Here is a 22,096-nt window from a genome sequence, read left to right as displayed (position 1 = left end):
TGGATAATATAATGATTTATGAACGCGAACGCATTGAAGACACTAAGGCTATGTGCCCACGTAGCGTTTTTGTAGCGTTTTTACGGCCGCGAAAACGCTTGTAAAACAGTCTGCCATGCAAAGCAATGTGAATTCGGATGTGCTATGCACATGATGCACTAATTTGCACGCCGAATTCGCATTGCTTTGCAAAACGCAGCATGACCATTTCTACCGCGATTACGCTGCAAATTCGCGGCCATTGAGGAACATTGAAACGCCGCAAACCAGCAGGTATATGTGGATTTGCTGCGTTTCAATTAAAATTCAATGGCCGCGAATTTGCAGCGTAATCGCGGTGCGTGTGGTACCCGGGATGAAGAGGAGACTACAACTCCTCTTCATCCAGGCTACCACGCGGTGAAAAAAAGAAATAAAAAAGTTAAAAATAAACAAAACCTGTATATTCACCTCTCCGGACGCCCCCGGTCTGCTCCCGGCCGCGTCTTCTCTCTTCAGCGTCCCACAGTGTACTGTCAGGACCAGCGGTGACGTCATTTAGTCACCTGATGGTCACGCGACCGCTGACATCGGCGGTCAGGTGATGGTCGCGTGACCATCAGCTGACTAAATGACGTCACCGCAGGTCCTGACAGTACACTGCGGGACGCCGAGCAGAGAGGACGCCGCCGCCGGGAGCAGACCGGAGGAGACCAGAGAGCAGACCGGGGGCCGCCGGAGAGGTGAATATACAGGTTTTTTTTTTTTTTTTTTTTTAACGTTTTAATTCTTTTTTTTTTTTTTTTTTACTATAGATGCTGAATTTAAAGCATCTAAGTTGTTCACACATTATAAATCCATGACGGTTGCATGGATTTATATTGTGTGATCAACTTGTCAAGCACTTTTCCAAGTGATGCTCAAAATAGCTTGGAAAAGTGCTTGAAAAAACGCATGTAAAAACGCTGAAAAAACGCTTCTCTCTGGCAGAAAAAACGCATGTAAATCTGCATGTGTTTTTTTCTGCCAGAGAGGCAAAAACGCTCTGCATCAAATCTGCTACGTGGGCACATAGCCTAAAACTGATACCTTGGAATTATCTTATGCTGTCTGGACTCGCAGGATAGACTCCCATCTTGACCCCCTCCTGAGACGCTCTTTAAGTGTTTCCCCATAAGTGATTTATATGGAAAGATAAGGGGCTATTTTTTATTTCTGATCTGAGCTTTTATTCTAGCATGGTTAATGACATGATATACTGTAATGCTATATCAGGAGTATTTGCTGATTATTAACTGATATAAGAGGCACTAACCACACGAAGTTTTGATAATTAATGGTGTATGAAGATACTAATTACTAGGATGGTGTTCCCAATTAAGAATCCCCCTCTTCACTTCCTATTCTACCCCCTATTTTTCCTCTCTTGTTTTCATATGTTAACTGTAGGAGTATAAACCATAATGTCTGTTACCTCCCTACGTGGAAAAATCATTATGCACGGAAGTTTATACTCTATGTTGTCGAAAAAAAATAATTTCAACAAAACTATTTTGAAATTAAAAAACAAACATTCTTTCTCTCATTATTCTGGCATTTGGTAAATGTTAAAAATGATGGTAATCCTAATTGACCTAAAACGAGAAAGGCTTATTCTGATGTCAGATGTTGAGAAAAACATGCATATGTGTCTTTTTATATAGTGTATGTAAACTTCTGGATTCAACTGTATGTATGAAAGCAGTCAGGTAAACCATACCTATTTACATACAAAAATTAGTCTAAGTTAATATGTAACATTAAAAGAACAAAAATGGCCAAGGACAGCAACGCATCATTTGAAAAGATAGTATAAGGCTGCGTTCACACATTGCGTATTTCCCTGTGTTTCTTTTACGCAGGTAAAAAAAAAGCACCTCCATTCACACACTGCGTTTTTTTACGGAGGTGCAGGAGAAATGAAGTGTGAGGAGCATGGACACCTGTATGTAATGTAATGTATGTGTATGTATGTAATGTAATGTATGTGTCTGTGTGTCCTGTCTGTGTCTATGTGTCGTGTGTGTGAGTGTCCCCCTAGCAGTGTATGTACAGACAGCTTCTGGTTACAGTACATACACTGCTTAAGTTATTAAAAGAAAAAAACTATGGATACTCACCTATCCGATGGATGGGAGAGGCGTCCGGTCCGGTCCCGCGGTTTCCAGCATCTGCCATGAAGCGATCAGCTGACTGTCAGCTGACTGGCTTGTAAATCAGCTGACCGGAAGCCGGTTACAAGCCGGTTAGCTAACAGCTGATCGTTTCACCGGCAGATGCTGGAAGCGCGGGACCGGACCAAACGCCTCTCCCATCCATCGGATAGGCGAGTATCCATAGTTTGTCCTGTGCCTCCGTAAAAAAGCGCTGGAATTACTCAGTGTGTGAACACTGTTGCGTAATTCCAGCGCTTATAATGGGCACAATAGGGAGAAAGCGCAGGACGCAGCTGCGTAAAGAATTGACATGCCAATTCTTTAAGCAGCAGCGCTTTCGCGCTGAGTAAAATTACACAGTGTCTGAACGGCAAAGTGAATTTCCCATTCACTTTGCTGGCAGACACAAGGCACATTGCGTAATTTGAAAAAGTGCGCGCGAAAATACGCAATGTGTGAACGCAGCCTTAAAAAAAAACAAAAAAAACACCTTATTAAATGTATAAAATTAGAGCTATGGATCACACATGGAGACAATGTGAATATTAGCACTACAGATACTGAGATGCAAACAATGACATAGTTGAATTGTGCTATTCTGGAAATTAATACTGGCAATCAACATGGGGCCATGGCCAACCAGCATATTCTGAAACCATACATGGAATTCCTGTGAAAGTGAAACTTACAGCTGCAGCACGTTAACAAGCCTTTCATTCTTACGGCATGTGCCCACGATCCGTAATGGAAGCGTTTTGGACACAGCTCACCTGCGCTGCTTCCAAACCGCTGCGTTGTACAGTAGAAGCACAGAGGATTGGTTTGTTAAAAATTTTCCAACGCTGCCCTCATCATTGTCCCTTGCTCGTGCTGTGATCAACATGAGCAAGAGACAATGTTGGGAGTAGTAGTCTGCTCCCGCAGTGTCCATGTGTAAAAATAAGAAAATAATAAAATCTTTATACTCACCTGTATGGACATGTACCCCACTGTAATCCTCTGACCGCTGACACTGTGGAGCCGGGGAGATTGAGCCGCTCCACCAAGCGGGCCCTGAGCTGCGCTGAGCTCAGGAGCGGTGTCATGTCACTCTGTGAGCTCCACTCAGTGCAGGGTCTGCTTTTTCTCCCCGGCCAGCTCCTCTGTGTCAGCGGTCAGAGGATTAGAGCGGGGGACATCTCCGGACAGGTGAGTAAGGATTTTATTATTTTATTCTTACCTTTTACACATGGACACAGCGGGAGCAGACTATTACTTCCAACATTGTCTCTTGCTCGTGCTCATTACAGCACAAGTAAAGGACAATGATGAGGGCATCATTCAGCACCGGTTATCACAGATGTGTCAGGTGTGACAGTCGCTCTGGATCTGACTGTAGGTCACTGCGCCTGGCATTGCAGACACCTTCTTGATCCTCTCATCTTCGTAGTATAGTTTTATCCTTCTTCCTTTAGGACCCAGCGGTGATCGCCACCTCCTGCTGCTGATTGATACACCCTTGCTTGGTAGTTAAAAACTCGTTTGCTCCAGGGAATCGCCGATGATAGTTCTATGCACCTCTGAGCAGGATTGGAGCACTAGCAGTTGACCAACTTCTTCTCTTGTGCCATTGGAGGACAGTTGGCGTTCTCTCTCTGGTGTCTGCTCAAGCTAAGTGTATCCCCTTTGTTTGTATACCTTGTTATTTTTAGTTTGTAGTGGGGCCTGGCCAGTGGTTATTCCGTCCCCCCTATCTAGGGCCAATATCTGGAGACTTTCAGGGTTTAGGGTCTTGTTCGGCGATAGCTGTGGAACCAATTCTGGAGAAGGGACATATCAGAACCTCCTCTTCGCCCGTGGCAGCAGGGTTCTTCTTCGTAAAGAAGATAGATGGCGGTCTACTTCCCTGTTTAGATTTCCAGGAATTAAATCAAATTACCATCAGAGATCCATACCCTCTTTCTCTGATTCCAGATTTGTTCAGCCAGGTTGTGGGAGCTATGGTGTTCTCCAAGATGGATTTAAGGTGAGCCTACAATCTGGTTAGAATCAGAGAGGGGGATGAATGGAAAACAGCATCAATTACACCTGAAGGGCATTTCGTGAGTCTGGTTATGCCTTTTGGTCTGACCAATGCACCTGCGGTGTTCCAGCATTTCATTAATGATATTTTCCATCATCTGGTGGGAAGGTTTGTGGTGGTCTATCTGGATGATATTTACTCACCTAATTTTGAGACACATTGGGGGCATGTTAAACAAGTGCTTCAGATACTAAGGGATAAACTATATGCCAAACTAGAGAAATGTGTTTTCGCCATCCAAGAGGTGCAGTTTTTGAAGTACTTGTTGTCGTCTTTGGATGGATCCGGAGAAGATCCGTGCCGTCGTTGATTGGGATCGTCCTGAGAACCTGAAGGCTTTACAGCGTTTTCTGGGCTTTACTAATTTTTACCGGAAATGTATCCAAAATTATTCGGTAACTGTGAAACCCCTCACTGACATGACAAGGAAGGGTCTGATTTTTCTAAATGGTCAGATGCCGCTCTGCACGCTTTTTTCATCCCTAAAGAGTTGTTTTGCCACTGCACCTATACTTAGTCAGCCCGATGTTTCCCAATCCTTTATCGTGGAAGTTGATGCGTCGGAGGTGGGGGTTGGGGCTGTGTTTCAGGGTCTGTCCCATGGCAAATGGTGTCCATGTGCTTTCTTTTCTAAGAAATCATCATCTTCATCTGAGAGAAATTATGACTTGGGTAATAGGGAGCTTTTGGCTTGGTAGGTCTTTCTTCTCTCTGGTTGGTGGACTTTATAGTTGACTTCGCCCACCTTTTCAACTACTTCATACAGGCCCTACCATTTGGCCAGGTCTTTGCTCTCCACCGTAGGCACCAGTACCCGATCCTCAGGATTGAAGTGTCTCACTCTCGTCGATTTATTGTACTCCTTTGACTGCTCTCCTCTTGTGCTTTGAGGCGTTCCTTTACAATGGGCATCACCTCTGCACTCATCTCTTGCATTTGGGCCACATGCTCGATTACACTCCTGTAAGGTGTAGACTCTGCCTCCCTGGTCTCCTTCACTATGTCCAGGAGTCCGTGTGGTATGGGCCATACAACAGCTCAAAAGGGAAGAATCCAGTAGAGGCCTGTGGGACTTCTCTGGTGGAGAAAACAAGGTGCGGCAGTATGCAGTCCCAGTCCCGGCCATCTTTCTCTACAAGCTTCTTCAACATGGACTTTAAAGTTTTATTAAACCTCTCCACCAAGCCAACTGTCTGGGGGTGGTAGACAGGTTCTGAGTTGTGTGATTTGCAGGGTCTTGCACAACTACCACATCACTTTTGATATAAATTGAGTCCCTTAGTTCGTTAGGATCTCTTTAGGAAATCCTGTCCTGGAAAAGATATGGACCAACTCCCGGGCTATACACCTGGAGGAGGAGTTTCGTAGTGGTACGGCCTCCGGATACCATGTAGCATAGTCCAGTACCACCAGGATATACTGATGTCCTCTGGTGGACTTAACCAAGGGAGTGACACCTCCAACAAATTAGGTTATTGGATGGGGCCTTGGAAAGCAACTCAGACCCCTCCTGGATCTAAGAAACCCCCAGATGTGGCTCTAGTTCCCATCTTTTGGGTGTCCATCCCACTTTGGGAACCCCAGTATGGAGATGCTACGACCCCTTGCTTCCCCAAGTAACTCTCTACCGCCTGGAACCTTTCCACCAACCCCACCAGGTCATCAGCATTACGGGGATCTCCCTGGGCAACACAGGACTGCACAGACCTCGGAAGGGAGTGTATGTACCTATCCATGACAACTTTCTCCACCATCTGTGCTGGGGAGGAAGATTCAGGTTGCAAACACTTTTGGACCAGAGGTCAAACATCTGGGACCGGGGAAGTTTGTCATTGCAATATGCCCAGTGGTGCTCCCGCTGCGCCCTGACAGAGTCACTCCCAAGCACGCCAAAATCTCTGTTTTCAATTTGGCGTACTCTATTGTGTCCTGCAAGGCCAGGTCATAATAGGCCTTCTGCGGCTCCCCTGTTAAATATGGTGCCAGAACCTCCGCCCACTGCTCCGGAGGCAACTTCTCCCGTTCCGCCACCCTTTCAAATACAGTCAAGAACGCCTCAGGGTGGGTCGGTTGCCCTGCCACGGATCACCTTGGCTTGAAGCTCCATCTGCTGCTGCCACTGCTGTTGATGCTGTGCCTGCTGCTGTTGATGCTGCTGGAGATTAACAAGCACCAGTTGCTTTATCAGCTCCTCCATGCTGATGGACGTTCCTGGCTGGCTGGCAGCCTTCACCCAGGACATAAACTGTTTCCTGTAGCAGTCACACTGCCCCTTGGGATTCGTGCCCGCATTCTCCACCAATTGTAAGGTTTTACTCACTCAGCTGCTTCTGAGGTAGGCATAGGAAACGGTTTTCTTTAAAAATGTCCAAGGCAGGTTTATTATACCTTCATAAACCGCACTTTAAAAGTAAACAAAACAAAGCTTTGTTTATTTTCTGTTTTGTTACTCTTTGCCGGACAGTCAATACGGTAGTGCGGGTTCACCCACTCACAGTCCTTTAGCACAAACACGCTGGAGGTCTACACACCTCCAGCCACAGACACTGAATGAGACATTTGGTCTCTATTTTAATTTACAAAACCACACCCCCAGGGAGGGGGGGAAAGATATGTGAGCAGCCATTCCCTCCCATCTCTTATGACTCCTCGTAAAACCCGGCCCTGGTACGCCCTTTTTAACCCTCTCAGCACTATTCGTGCTGGAGCATGCTTTCCCAGGTTTACATCACCGAAGCTACCAGCCTCGAAAATGCATCTCTGCAGTCCAGGACCTGTCCGGCGGCCATCTTACAACATTGAGAGCTCATTCTGACGGGCCATAGGAGTGTGTCCTATTGACAAGTTAAAGGCACACAGAGGGCATTTGCAGAAAGGTGGACTGTTGGAGGAATAGGTTTCAAGTCATAGGCAACTTGTTCAGTGTGCAGCCCAGGCCCCCAACAGGATCCAAAAGAGCTAAACAGATTGTAAAAGACAGTGAATGAAAGGAAGCAGAGAAGAGTGTGGAACAAATACTCAAATAGGCAAACATGCCAGAGTGTGGATGTAGGCAAATGGCAGAGTATTAGGGAAGAATAGAAGGCTTGGATAATGTCTATTGTTAGTGGGGAAAGCCCTTAAACTAAAATGATATTAAATACCACAACTTTTATATATAATCTATAACACCCCTATATTGATATCAATGAGGTATTTTCATAAAATTCAGTCTTTCAGTCTCCATATAAAAAACAAACAGAACCCAGCATTAAAGAATCTGTCCACTATTTTTACACTGATGGCCTATCCTTAGGATAGATCTTCCATCTCTGATCAGCCAGGGTCCGAACACCCGGCACCCCCATGTTCAGCTGTTATCGGTGTCGGCGGCTGTCGGCCGGAACTACTTACTTGCCAAGCTGGCTGTCTACTTGTAGTGGCTGTCGCACCATACTGCACATCTGCCACCTATTGATTTGAATAAGAGGGGAATGTGCAGTACCCTGCAGCAGCCACACGTAGATTGCCAGCTCGGCAAGTAAAGTACATCAAGCTGGCGGCAGACACTGATAACAGCTGATTGCCAGGGTGCCGGGTGTCTTACCCTGGCCTATCAGACACTGATGATCTATCCTAAGGATAGGCCATCAATGTAAAAGTGGTGGCAACCTGTTTAAATTAGAATACTTGCAAAATGATAATGTGGCACCCCAGGGGTCTGGTCTCCACAGTAATAGCAATGTTATGTCTGAGAGCAGGTGGGAGGTCTCTTGGTCAGGAATCCTATGCATGCCACACCTCCTGCCCAGTCCTGGGAGGGGAAGAACTTCCCCTATATAAAGCTGGGGCTGAGGCAGGGTGAGTGAGTAGAGTAGAGAGAAGAAGAGGAGCAGCTTAGGAAAGAAAGATCAGGAGCTCAGTGGGAGCAGTGCTAAAAGGAATCAGGGGCTGGCAGCTGAAGAGCTCGCCCTGATTGAAGAGTTACCACCGGACCCGGAGTCCGAGGCTGTGGGGATTAACCCAGACCCAGCAGCAGAAACCGCCCGGCAGGGGATTTCAGGTCCTCTGGCCAAGAAACCCGAAGGCACGGTCACACGCGTGGGACCAGCACCGCCGTCGTGGAGCGGAAGCCACTAGAAGGCCCCGAGTCACCGGCCATACGGGTGAGCACCACACGGTACACTCAGGGACGTGGGCTACCTTTACCCGCCTCTAGCAAGGAAGCCAGAAGAGTACAATTAGTTGGGGAGGCCTACAACTCCGCCTGGCCAAGGGGGATCCCATCTGCTCAAGGACTGACCAGGCCCCGACCGCTAGCCAGTACTCCGGGAGGGTCTATCTTTGTCACCAGTAAAGACCCTGAACTACACCGCATCGTCTCTGAGTGGTTCCTGCTACCCCCATCATCCACGTCGGCTGCCCTGAGGCCATACCCCTCCCGTTGGGGGTTATACCATCCACGCTGCACCATCCTTCCACCGGCCTCAGCGGTCTGCCCTGCAGCGGCAGCTCCATAGCTGCATTCAACGGGTGGCGTAGTCGTCCTACATCTACTGCTAATATACCGCCACTTAGTCTGACTCCCTGGGCACGGACCGGGTCATCGCCACGAGACTACTACCCCTATCCGATCCGGCTCCGGGTAGGCTCCCGCGTGCGCAACGCTGCGCGACTCAGGCCCAGGGGCGCGTCAATAAGAGCTCGGAACTTAGCAATACTTAATGCATAGATTTACATTAAGTATACATTCTTGCCTCTCAAATCTGACAACTGAAAAGGAAAGTATGAGGACAGAGAATAGGAGGAAAGTTAAATGTAGAAAACACCGTAGAATATACCTGTGTGTTCATAGGCTGGGAATTGAATTGCCAATGAACATACAGGTGCTTCTCACAAAATTAGAATATCATCGAAAAGTTCATGCATTTCAGGACTTCAATACAAAAATTTAAATTCATTATATAGAGTCATTACAAACAGAGTGGTCTATTTCAAGTGTTTATTTCTGTTAATGTTGATGATTATGGTTTACAGCCAATGAAAACACAAAAGTCATTATCTCAGTAAATTAGAATACTTTATAACAACAGCTTGAAAAATGTTTTTAAAATCTGAACGCTTCAATGGATCCCCCTGATTCTGAGACTGTTTTTTCGTGACATATTGTACTTCATGATAGTGGTAAAATGTCTTCAATATCACTTGCGTTTATTTGTGAAAAAAATGGAAATTTGGTGAAAATTTTGAAAATGTCGACATTTTCAAACTTTGAATTTTCATGCCCTTAAATCAGAGAGATATGTCACACAAAATAGTTAATAAATAACATTTCCCACATGTCTACTTTACACAATTTTGGAACCAAATTTTTTTATTTTTTTATTTAGTGAGCTATAAGGGTTAAAAGTTGACCAGCGATTTCTCATTTTTCCAACAAAATTTACAAAACCATTTTTTAGGGACCACATCACATTTGAAGCCACTTTGAGGGGTCTTTATGACAGAAAATACCCAAAAGTGACACCATTCTAAAAACTGCACCCCTCAAGGTACTCAAATCCACGTACAAGAAGTTTATTACCCTTCAGGTGCTTCACAGGAATTTTTGGAATGTGGAAGAAAAAAATGAACATTTAACTTTTTTCACAAAAATATTATCAAGTGACATCATCTTGGAAACTAGACCCTTCCGGGAACTTATCTAGATGTGTGGTGAGCACCTTGAATCCCCAGGTGCTTCACAGAAGTTTATAACATTGAACTGTAAAAATAACATTTTCACATTTTTCCCACAAAAATGTTTTTCAGCCCCCAATTTTGCATTTTCATAAGGGTAACAGGAGAAATTGCACCATGCAGTTTGTTCAGTAATTTCTCCTGAGCACGCCGATACCCCATATGTGGGGGAAAACCACTGCTTGGGCATAAGGCAGGGTTCGGAAGGGAAGGAGCACCATTTGACTTTTTGAATGTAAAATTTGCTTGAATAATTAGCGGATGTGCTCCTGATGTGCCTAAACAGTGGAAACCCCCCACAAGTGATACCATTTTGGAAACTAGCCTCAGGGAACTTATCTAGATGTGTGGTGAGCACCCTGAACCCCCAAGTGCTTCACAGAAGTTTATAACATGAAGCCGTGAAAAAAAAAAAATCAAACTTTTTCCACAAAAATTATGTTTTAGCCCCAATTTTTTTTATTTTCACAAGGGTAAAAGGAGAAAATGGACCTCAAAAACTTTTGTGCAATTTCTCCTGAGTACGCCAATACCCCATATGTGGGGAAAAGACAGTGTTTGGGCGCACGGCAGAGTTCAGTAGGGAAGGAGCACTGACTTTTTGAACGCAAAATTGGCTGGAATAGAGAGGGGATGCCATGTAGCATTTGGAAAACCCCTTTTTATTTTATTTTTTTAATTGCTTTCTATTCTGATATTTGGGAGGCAGAATGAACAAAAACCAATAATTGTTTTTTTTTTTTTCTTATGACATTCACATGTGGCAAAAGTGGTAAGGCAGTTTTATTATTTGGCTCAGTACGATTACAGCGATATCACATTTATATAATGTTTTATGTTTTGCCGCTTTTACACAAACTATTTTATAGAAAAAAGTATTTATTTCTTCAGTTCACTGATCGTTTTACAGTGTGATGTTTTATCGATCATGTTGTTCTGGACTTGGCGATACCAATGTTTACTTTTTGTTACATAAATATACATGTTTATTGGTATTTTTTTCATGTTCTCTATTTTTGTGATTTTTTTTTTTTTTTTAAATACCGTATATGCTCGAGTATAAGCAGACTTTTCCAGCACATTTTTTTATGCTGAAAAAGCCCCCCTTGGCTTATAGTTTATACCGGTCAGTGGGGGATAGTAGTGGGGGATGGGCGGCGGAGGTACTTGGCACACGCAGTAGCAGGCTGCTGCAGCTACCACGTGTGCCCACTGCTAAAGGAAGATTAATATTCACTCTTCTCCATGCCCATGGGCGTCGAGAAGAGTGAATATTCATTCCCTTTAGTAGCGGGCACAGAGGAGCGCTGAGCGGCAGTTCCCGCTGCCACTGCCCGCTATTAAAGAAAATGCATATTCACTCTTCTCCAAATCCATAGTCCCAGCATGGAGAGGAGCGAATATGCTCGCAGCTCACCTCGGCGTCTGAGGGCGCATGACAGTGACATCATGCGGAGATCAGCTGCAGCAGAACAGGACGCAGTGCTGGAGCAAAGGGGAGGAAGGTGAGTAGAAGTGTTTATTTTTTTTCATGTGTGCAGTGATGTGGGGCCATGCATACCAGGATTGGGGGATGAAGAGGGGGCCATGCATACCAGGATTGGGGGATGAAGAGGGGGCCATGCATACCAGGATTGGGGGATGAAGGGGGGGCCATGCATACCAGGATTGGGGGATGAAGGGGGGACATGCATACCAGGATGGGGAAATTATCAGTAGCTGCTGCATTTCCCACCCTAGGCTTAAACTCGAGTCAATAATTTTCCCAGTTTTTGTGGTAAAATTAGGTGCCTCGGCTTATACTCGAGTATATATGGTATTTAATTTTTTTTTTTACTTAAGCCCTCTATGGGACTTTAACGCATTACTCTGATCATTGATACAGGTGCTTATTTTAATGTGTACCATCGATTAAATTAAAACAATAGTTCCTCTTTAAGTTGAAGAGTAACATGGTCCTAGACTATTTTCCTCCTCCTCTCAGAAGGTACATAAGATAACTTTGTCTGTTATGATATACACCAAATATATTCAATTCTAATGACAGATGTATGCAGCTATATAAAGGAACATTTTTTTTTATTTGACTGGAAAAATACAGTAGAGGTCAGGGTCAAAAATTAAATACTCAATTGTGATGTGCTTCTAGAATGGTGTTCTAATGCAATCGGCAACATTATTTCATGTAAAACATAATATTTTAACAATACGTTAATGTCTCTTACCCGTGCAATGGCACCAGATATCACCAAGGGGGGCTTAGGTTGTCTAAAAAGGTTAAAAGGAAAAAAGAAAACTATAAAATAACTTACAATATGTGTCTACTAAAACGTACAAATACTTTCACGTACAATAATTTAGGAGTATATTTTCTACTACTGAAAGGATATTTATTGTATGTACTTTCACATATAAGATCTGCTATACACTAAATTAAAAGAGAATATGTCAGCAGGATCAACCCTCCTAAGTTATCTACATGAGCATGCAAGTCATAGGAAACTGAATAAAACTAAACATTGGCATCTGCAATACGGTGTCCTATTCAAGAGAAATCCATGCTTTTATTATATTTAAATGAGCTGTTAAAGTCTATGGGCCGGACAAAGACCTACCTGAGAATTCTAAAAATCACACACAGTTCAGCGGTCAGATCAGAACCAACACAGCACAGCAGAAGTGAACTTTGTCTCATTACAAACACATTTGTAGCAGCAGTTATCCTCCCATAGTTCACGCAGCTCTGCTGCAGAGCTGCGCTTGATTACAGCCAACATAGTACAGCAGAGTGTAACCTTGCCTTATTAACAAACATTTGCAGTTGTCAACTAATAGAGCGGTCAAATCTGATGCACGGCACTTCTCTCATTTTGGCTGCCTGTAGGTTAGAATCTGAAGCAGTGGGAGAGGATTGCAGCTTTAAATGTTTTTTGTAATGGAGATAAAGGTCACCTATGCCGCATGGCATTAGCTCTGTCACCCCCTGGGAGTTATCGACCTCTAAAATGGGTATACAGGTGATAGAAATGTAAATCTATACATACCTGTATGCAGGGCCGGTTTTAGCTTCTGCCCACGATGCAGAAATGATGCATATGTTTTCCGCTACTCCCTGGCAGGAAAAACGCATGCAGATTTTACATGTGTTTTTCCCGCTAGGTAGAAGTGTTTGTCAAGTGTTTTTGCATGCATTTCTGCATGCGGGTTATCAAGCGCTTTTCCAAGCGAGTTTAGCATCACTTGGAAAAGTGCTTGACAACTTGGTCACACTATATAAATCCATGCAACCGGCATGGATTTATATAGTGTGACCAAGTTAATAGTTAAAAAAAAAAAAAAAAAAAAAAATTATACTTACCTTCCGATGGCCCCCGGTGTTTTCTCCGCTCCGTCGTATCATCAGCGGTCGCGTGACCTGTCACATGACTAAATGTCGTCATGGCAGGTCCTCACACCACCGCAAGCCGTACTGGAGACCGGACACATCGCTGAGGAGGCCGGGGATCATCGGAAGGGGAGTATAATCTTTATTTTTTATTTTAAAAATGCTATTTTTTTTTTTTTTTTTTACAGGTACAATGGTACCTCTCTGGAGGAGAGTCTCCTCTTCTCCAAACCCGGGTACCATCCGCACATAGAATCGCTTAATATCAGTGTGTGCAAACATGCTGACACAGATATTAAGCGCTTCAATGCAAGTCAATGGCGGCAAATACGCTGCGTGTCCACAAAATTAATGGACATGCTGCGTATTTTTCCGCAATGATAATCCGCAGCGGAAATTTTCACAGCATGTGCACAGCACATGCGAATTATCATTGGGGAACATGGGGCACGTATTACCAAGTGTTTTTTAATAGTTTTCGCTGCGTAAATTCCGCGGCAATAACGCTTGAAAAACGCATAGTGGGCACGCAGCCTTAGACAAAGTGGGGTCCTGGGCAAAAGTTTTAAGTTTGGTTGCATTTATATGCCCTGCGTTCAGGCCATTAAACGAGCGTGATCGGCAATACTGAAGTCGTTCGATGCTTGTATCTCGGCCTCTTTACACCAGCTGAGGAAGAATGATGGGAAAAGAACAATCACTAATAGATCAATCTGTTCCCATACATTATGTTATCAGCAGCACATCTGCAGTTTTCACCAGACAATGTGATGCGGAGAACAATTATTTTTGTCCCAGCATAAACAATCCAATCACCTGATGAATGAGCAACATTTTGCTCGTTCGTTGGTCGATTGCCAACATGTTAACACCTATGAGCTCTCGTCTGCACTGCCGAGATTTACAAATGTGGATGTCACACACACATACTGTGTGTGTGTGTCACAAACGGCCACAGTGTGTCTATACCTGACCATCTGCATATACTATTTACATTTATACAAGTTAGAATAATGCAATAAAATATATAAACCTACATCGCACGCACGCACGCGCACACACACACACACACACACACACACACACACACACACACACACACACACACACACACACACACACACACACACACACCTTTATGCTGGAGAGGATGATGATCTTCCAGACTATGAGCTGCAGATTCTCCTGATGGCAGCAGCCCTGTCCCACCAGACACTTCCTGCCTCTCCTCTGCTGAAAGCTGACAGGAGCAGGAGGAACTGACAGGAGCCGGAGCTCAGGAAAGCACACACAGGTGGACACAGACTTATCTGGCAGCTCATCAGCTCAGTAGGTGCCGGTCTCTGGCTCTCCCTCCCCCTCAGGCTCTGTGCAGGAGGACAGGAGCACTGGCCAATGAGCGCTTCTATGCCTCCGATGGGGGTGGTTCACTGGCCACTGCTTCTGTCCTTCACTGCAGGCGCATCCTCTCTTAATGCCAGGCCCTCCCAAAGGGTCCTGAAGTTCCCCAGAGTGCAAGGCCTGTGATGACATCATGATCACATGACCGGTCACATGATCGTGATGTCACTACAGGTCCTTAACCAGTCTACATCGAAAGCTTCACTGATAATGAAGTTTGTTTTGTTTTTTTTTGATTTACAAAGTTTTGCATTTTTTTACCACTAAAATAAATGAAAAAAAGTTATAAGTACACGTATGGACCTAAAGAATCACACTCCCAGGTAATTTTTACATGATAACCGCCATAGAAAAAAAAAAAACTAACCGCACCGGCGTTTGAGAAATTGAAGAGGTTGTCCACTACAATAAATAATGCCCCAATCGATTTAAACAGTGGAAATAAGTATTTTTGTAAATACCTCGCTGCCATTCTTGCCTGACCGCAGCGCTATTGCTGGCTGCTGACTGGACATCACGTGACCCCAGCTGCAGCCTGCTCTGACATCCACTGATGTCACGTCAAGTTCCGGAGACTCAGATGTGATCCACTGGCACACACCCCCGATTGACTGGGCTGTGGGTGGAGTTTCACAGCATGTCACAGCCCAGTATCTAGCGCGCGCTTCCCCTCTCCTCTGCATTCATTGGCCGCAAAGCGCGCACTGGATACTGGGCTGTGACGTGCGGTGAAACTCCGCCCACAGCCCAGTTAATCAGGGGGGTGTGTGCCAGTGGATCACGTCTGAATCTCCGGAGCTTGACGTGACAGCAGCAGATATCAGAGCAGGCTGCAGCTGGGGTCACGTGAGGCCCAGTCAGCGATAACCTACAGCCTGTGAACATAACAGTTCACAGGCTGTTGCTCTATACACCGAGCTACAGCCCATAATGACAGATAGGAGTATTTGGTTATCTTGACTTCTATGTTGCAGGCAATGAATCCAGAAGCAGAGTATACAACTGCATAGAAATACATTTGTATATTCAACGTATTTTTATGGTGCTTGTATACGGAGATGAAGAAAAAGATTTGTTTTGTTCCTATAAGGCTATGAGTCCACAATCAGGAAGAGCAGTGTTTTGGACGCGGTTCACCTGCGCCGTGTTCAAACGCTGCGTTCCATGATACAAGCACAGTGGATGGGATTTATAGAAATCTCCTGCCCACTGTGCTTTATTTGACATCGTGTAAACTCACCCGCGGCACGGCTTTAATAGCCGCAGTATGTCAATTTCTGTTGCGGAGACGCTAGTGTCGGCTACAGAAATTTCCACAATAAAAAGTCATTAGATGCGGAAAATTCACATGGTTCACTGAACACATGCAGATTTACCTGCGTGATCGGGAGCAGCATTTTGGTCACTGCGTCGAAAGCGCTGCTGTTCCTGATCGTGGAAACGTAGCCTAAAAGTAGTAAAAATAATAAGCAATTACAACATTTTTTTTTGGAGTCTACCCAGGTCTTGAACCCACAACCATTACATTACAGATAGATAGAAGCTTTATTGTGCTGAGCCACAAGCTCTATTGATGTAATGAGAATTTTGTTTACTTGATCTTTAGTGCAGGATCTGACTATAGGCTGATTATTTCTATCAGTACACACTGCTGTGTACAATGTATACATTTTTATTCTACAGGGAGAATGAGATTTTTTTTTCATCTTCTAAAATTACTAAAAAAAATAAAAAATGTAATTTTGAGGCTATGTGCACACGATGCAGAAATGCTCAGGATTTTTTCCTGAGCGTTTCTGCATCTCCCTGGCAGAAAAAAACGCATGCGGATTGTACATGCATTTTCCTGCCAGGGACATGCGGAAATGGAGCGGTTACCCACTGACATTTCCGCATGCGGATTGACAAGCGCTTTCCAAGTGATTAGCATCACTTGGAAAGTGCTTGTGACAACTAGGTCACACTATATAAATCCATGCAAACGGCATGGATTTATATAGTGTGACCCGAGAGAGTGGTAAAAATAAAAAATAATGTATACTGTTACCCTCCGATGGCCCCCGGTGTCCCGCTCACTCCGTTCTCCCTTGCCGACAACAGTGATTTGAAAGACCTGCCGACGTCAGCGTCACGTGACCAGTCACATGACTCTGACGTCAGCGCAGGTCCTTCAACTCACTGCAAAGTGCCGGGAACCAAGCAGGAGCGGTGCGCGGGCCGCCAGAAGGTAAGTATACATTTATTTTTTATTTTCTTTTTTTACAGAATTTTTAATGGTACCTGGGTGTGGATGAGACTCTCCTCTCCTCTACACCCGGGTACCATCCGCACATTAGAACGCGTGGATTACGCATCTACATATACAGTGATGCGTAATCCATGCGGTCTAATGCAAGTCAATGGCGGCGAAGACGCAGCACTTCCGCAAAATAATTGGTAGTGCTGCGTTTTTTTCCGCAATGATAATCCGCACAGCACATGCGGATTATCATTGGGGAACATTGCTGCCCTTCTACCATGCGTTTTTAATGCGTTTCCACAGCTGCAAAAACGCTGCGGAAACGCATTAAAAACGCATCGTGTGCACACAGCCTCAATGCGTTTATTTTTAAATAATGAACATCACAAATCAGCACATAACACGAACACATTTGGTGCCCCTGTAAATCATAACAACCCACACAACTCCGCGATCAGATTTACAGGGATCGGTAAATTGGATACAAAAAAAAAAACGGCATTTTTATTTTTCTCTATTCAACCCATAAAAAAATGGAATAAAATGGTAATGCTGAAGCAGTGTTCACACGTACTGCAAATGCTGCGTTTTTTCTGTTTTTTTTTTTTTTCCTGGAGGTGTCCGCGCCACACAGCACAACACAATAACAATCTTCTCATTACTGCATGTTTGCTGCGTTTATTTTATGTGTTTTCCCGTTATTTGATGCGCTTTTGGGGCAGATATAAAGCAGAGTTTTTAACAGTAAAGAAAAGCTTTGATTCTTCACTTAAAAATGCAACGCTGTTTTTTTCTTCATGCGTTTTTTCCCATTCCCCATGACAGCACCCATGGAGAGAGGAATCCGCCCCTAGGACAGGAAACCAATACAGGTTTAAAAGGCGGAGCCCTCTACTATGCCTCAGTGGTTTCCTGTCCTCGAGGAGACCCTACAGCTCCCCAGGCGCTGCCAGGGGCTGAAGATTTACCTCGGCGCTGCAGCTCCCTTGTCAGTCCGGGTGTCCGGCTCGTGGGGCATGCCGGCGGTTCACGTACAAAGCATCTCTGGGCCGGTGTGACGTCAGTTCCAGGGGCACGGCCTATTGTGGCAGAGTGCTTCCCGGGAACCCCCGCCGGCTTCTTGCATCACATCCGGTGGCTCGATGCTTCACTGGGAGCCGGCCAGCGATGGTCCCGGGGGCACGGCTTGAGTGGTTGGTGCGTTCCCAGGACGGGAGCGGGGGCGTCATCTGGGGGCACGGCCTAAGGGGCATAGAGCTTCCCCAGAGAACACCATGGAGTCTCCCTCACTAATGGATAACATGAGGAGCATGATTAGGAGTGAAATTAAAAAATTGTTCAAAGGGTTAAAAACTGGTTCAACAGCAAGAGAGGCCAGTGGGAACTCTAGTGCACAGGACGAGGGGGAAAGGGACCAGCTAGGGAGTTGCGAGTCAAGTCCCTCACTGTCGTCATCCTCTTCGGATAGCGAGAGGGACTCCTCAGGTTTCCGGCCTGAAGAGATCAGTAGGCTAGTGAAAGCCGTGAGGACTACCATGAGAGTGGAAGAAGTGAAGGAGCCCAGATCCGTACAAGATCAGATGTTTGGGGGTCTAGAGTAAAAAACATAAGTGTTTTCCAGTCCACAAAACCATCTCCTAGCTGATCCAAAGGGAATGGAAAAAAACAGACAGGAAGGCTTATATTCCCAAGCTGATGAAGAGAAAATATCCTTTTGGAGCAGAGGACTCAAGAGACCTGGGACAACGCGCCCAAGATAGATGTCGCGGTCTGCAAAGTCTCCAGGAACTCCTCCCTCCCATTTGATGATGCTAGACTCCTAAAAGACCCTCTTGATAGGAAAGTAGAGAGTTTTCCAAAAAGAGCTTGGGAGACAGGGGCCGCAGCATTTAAGCCGAACATAGCGGCAGCATGCACTGTGAGATCTTTAAACGTGTGGCTGGCTCAATTACAAGACCAATAAATGCCCCAAAGACGAGAAACTAGCCTGTATACCCAATTTAGCCAAAGCAGCAGACTTCCTTGCGGATGCCTCGGCAGACGCAGTCCATCTAACAGCCCGAACCTGTGCCCTGTCAAATTCAGCCAGAAGAGCCCTTTGGTTAAAAAACTGGAATGGCGACTTTAACTCAAAGTTCAGGCTTTGTGGTATTCCCTTTGAAGAAAATTACCTTTTCGGGTCCTCTCTTGATGAAATTCTGGACAAAGCAGGAGACTCTAAAAAAGGGTTTCCCCAGTAAAGCACACCAAATTTTAAGAGACCTTTCCACACGTTCAGAAAAGGGGGGAAGGGGGGGGGTGGGGGGCAAAGCCAAAAACTAGAAATGGAAGGAACCAGAAAGAAAACAGGGGAAAACCCTCCCAGGGGGATCGTTTTTTGTCCGGGTTCCCAAAAAGAGCGGGAAGACAATGACGCCAGGTCCCAGGTATGTGGAATACTAAAACTCTTCTTCTCCGCCTGGGAAACAATTTCCCTAAGTCCCTAGGTTCTGCACACAATACGGGACGGGTTGAAATTAGAATTCCTTTTTCCCCCCTCCAGACACTTATATAGTCACCAGAAACCAACCTTCGGGTTTGGTACAGGATACCCTGGAACAGGCGGTTATGTCTCTAATCTAAAAAGGAGTTCTATCCTGTGTTCCAGAAGGGGGAAGAGGGAAAAGGGTTTTACAGCCCCTTATTCCTAAGAAAAAAAACAGATCAGTCTTACAGGACCATCATAAACTTAAGGAACTGCAATAAGTTTCTGGCTCTCAAATGGTTCAAGATGGAAAACATCGAGTCAGTAATAAAACTCCTATTCCCAAAGTGCTTCATGGCCACTATAGATCTCAAAGATGCCTATTATCATTTTCCCATCTTTCAAGCTCAAAAGATTCCTAAGAGTGGCGGTCTACATCAAGGGCCATCTGACATATCTACAGTTCCAAGTCCTCCCCTTTGGACTTTCCATGGACCCAAGGTCTTTACAAAAATAGTGGGGGAAATGGACGTTATATTCATGGCGTATCTGGATGACTTTCTTGTGGTAGGAAGATCACAGTCCAAATTCAACCTGGCGGTCACAAAGGTTTTAAGTATCTTAGCCTCTTTAGGGTGGCTGATAAACTCAACAAAATCTTAGGCACCTGGCTGGATTCAAGAAAACAAATGTCCTTCCTTCCAGAAGAAAGAAGGGAAAGAGTAGAAAGACTGGCTTTAGAACTAATAAACAAACCAGAGACTACACGAAGAAGGGCCATGTCCATCCTGGGGTCCCTAACCGCATGCATCTCGACAGTAATTTGGGCAATGTGTCATTTCAGACCTTGCCAATGGGATATCCTGAGAGTAGAACAGAAAGCGTTAGGGAACCTGAACACACACACATAATGATATCCAAGGAAACTCAACTATCATTGATGTGGTGGACAAATGAGTCAAATATATCGCCGGGAGTTGCATGGGAAATAAAAAATCCCATTATACTCACTACGGACGCAAGTCACTGGGGGTGGGGTGCCCATGTAGAGGGAAGCATCCCGCAAGGGAGATGGCCTCGAGATTTGATAGACTTCCAACCGGAAAGAGTTAGCAGCCATAGGATTAGCCTTACGACAAATCTTGCCAGTTGTAAAAGATCGACATCTAAGAATCCTCTAAGACAACAAAACGGCACTGGCCTATATAAACAGGGGGGAACAAAATCAGGTGGTTTTATGGCAGAAACTCAAAAAATTATGTTGTTAGCGGAAGGAAATCTAAGTTCCATCTCAGCAGGCTATTTAAAGGGGTCAGAAAATATGAAAGCAGACTTCCCGAGTCGTCACAGGGTAGATCAGGACGAATGGTCCCTGAACTAAAGAATCTTCCAGAAAATAGTAGATCTCTGTAGGGTTCCAAAAATAGATCTTTTTGCGAACAAACTGAACAAAAAAGTCAGCAAATTCTTCTCAATAGATCCAAAAAGATCTCCCCTGGGGGTTAGATGCCCTTCTACTCAAAATGGCCAGTAGGCCTGCTCTATGCCTTTCCCCCCTCTACATTTAATTCCTGCGGTTCTCAGGAAAGTACGTATGGAGAGGGCCGAGATAATTCTAGTGGCACCCTTTTTGCCCAGGAGAACATGGTTTTCCTGGGTTCGTCGCCTATCGGTGGCAACTCCAGAGATTCCAGACCTCCATTCCCAGGGTCCCATTCACCACCCAGACATAAAGAAGCGGCATTTGACGGCTTGGCGCTTGAGCGGTAACTTCTGAAAGCTAAAGGGTGCTCAGGCAGAGTGATTTCCACACTTATTAAATCAAGGAAGAGAACAATGTCAACTATATATTATAGAATATGGAGTAAATTTCAAATTTTTTCAGGAATAAATCCTTTTAAAAAAAAAAACAAGGGGTACCATACGTTGGGATTTTGGAATTCCTGCAAAAAGGTTGGGAGCTGGGGCTAAAAAAGAGCACCCTTAAGGTTCATTCTGCAGCTTTAGAGGCCCTTTTTGGAGGAGACATCTCGACCCACCCCTTGCCGCTCGGAATCCATTCCAAAACCGAGAGCAGCTCCCTGGGACTTAAACCTAGTCCTCAAAGCTCTTACTAAGACTCCCTTTGAGCCCATATCAGATTGTGCTCTTAAAAATTTGACCCTTAAAACTGCATTCCTGGTGGCTCTTACATCAGCTAGACAGGTAGGAGAGATTCAGGCCCTATCAGTAAATCAGCCCTTCACTCAAATCCTGTCAGATTCGGTTATTCTTTCTCCGGACCCTTCCAAAGGTAGTGTCCTCTTTTCATAGATCACAGGATATAGTTTTACCGTCATTCTGCGAGAACCCTAAAAATGAGGGGGAAAGGGAGTTCCACACCCTAGATGTCAGGAGAGGTCTACTGCAATACTTGGAATCAACCAAGGAAATTCGGAAAACTACCCCGTTTGTTCTCTTCCAGGGTCCCAGGAAGGGCCAGGCTGCGCCCAAAGGGCTCATAGCAAAATGGGTCAGGACGGGGATTGCTCTGGCATACACCTTGGGGGGGGTTCCCACCTCCTGGTAAGATTAATGCACACTCCACAAGGGCTGTCTCTACTTCATGGGCGGAAAGAGCAAATTCTTCTCTGGAGCAGATTTGTAGGGCTGC

At 45.0% G+C, this 22,096-nt stretch overlaps 1 protein-coding gene across 1 annotated transcript in view; it reads right to left on the bottom strand.

Annotated features, from left to right (window-relative positions):
• The window catches only part of DAP (death associated protein), a 126,372-nt gene that overhangs the window by 57,633 nt on the left and 46,643 nt on the right, over window positions 1–22,096 (bottom strand). The window contains exon 3 of the mRNA XM_073678360.1: window positions 12,180–12,222. Coding sequence (XP_073534461.1) covers window positions 12,180–12,222 — 43 coding nt within the window. The remainder of the gene's footprint in view (window positions 1–12,179; window positions 12,223–22,096) is intronic.

The sequence above is a fragment of the Phyllobates terribilis genome, unplaced genomic scaffold, assembly GCF_046119375.1.
Source record: "Phyllobates terribilis strain yellow unplaced genomic scaffold, ASM4611937v1 Scaffold_4__5_contigs__length_816908805, whole genome shotgun sequence".
In the NCBI taxonomy this organism is placed as follows: Eukaryota; Metazoa; Chordata; class Amphibia; order Anura; family Dendrobatidae; genus Phyllobates; species Phyllobates terribilis.
This window is presented reverse-complemented; position numbering and strand designations above follow the sequence as displayed.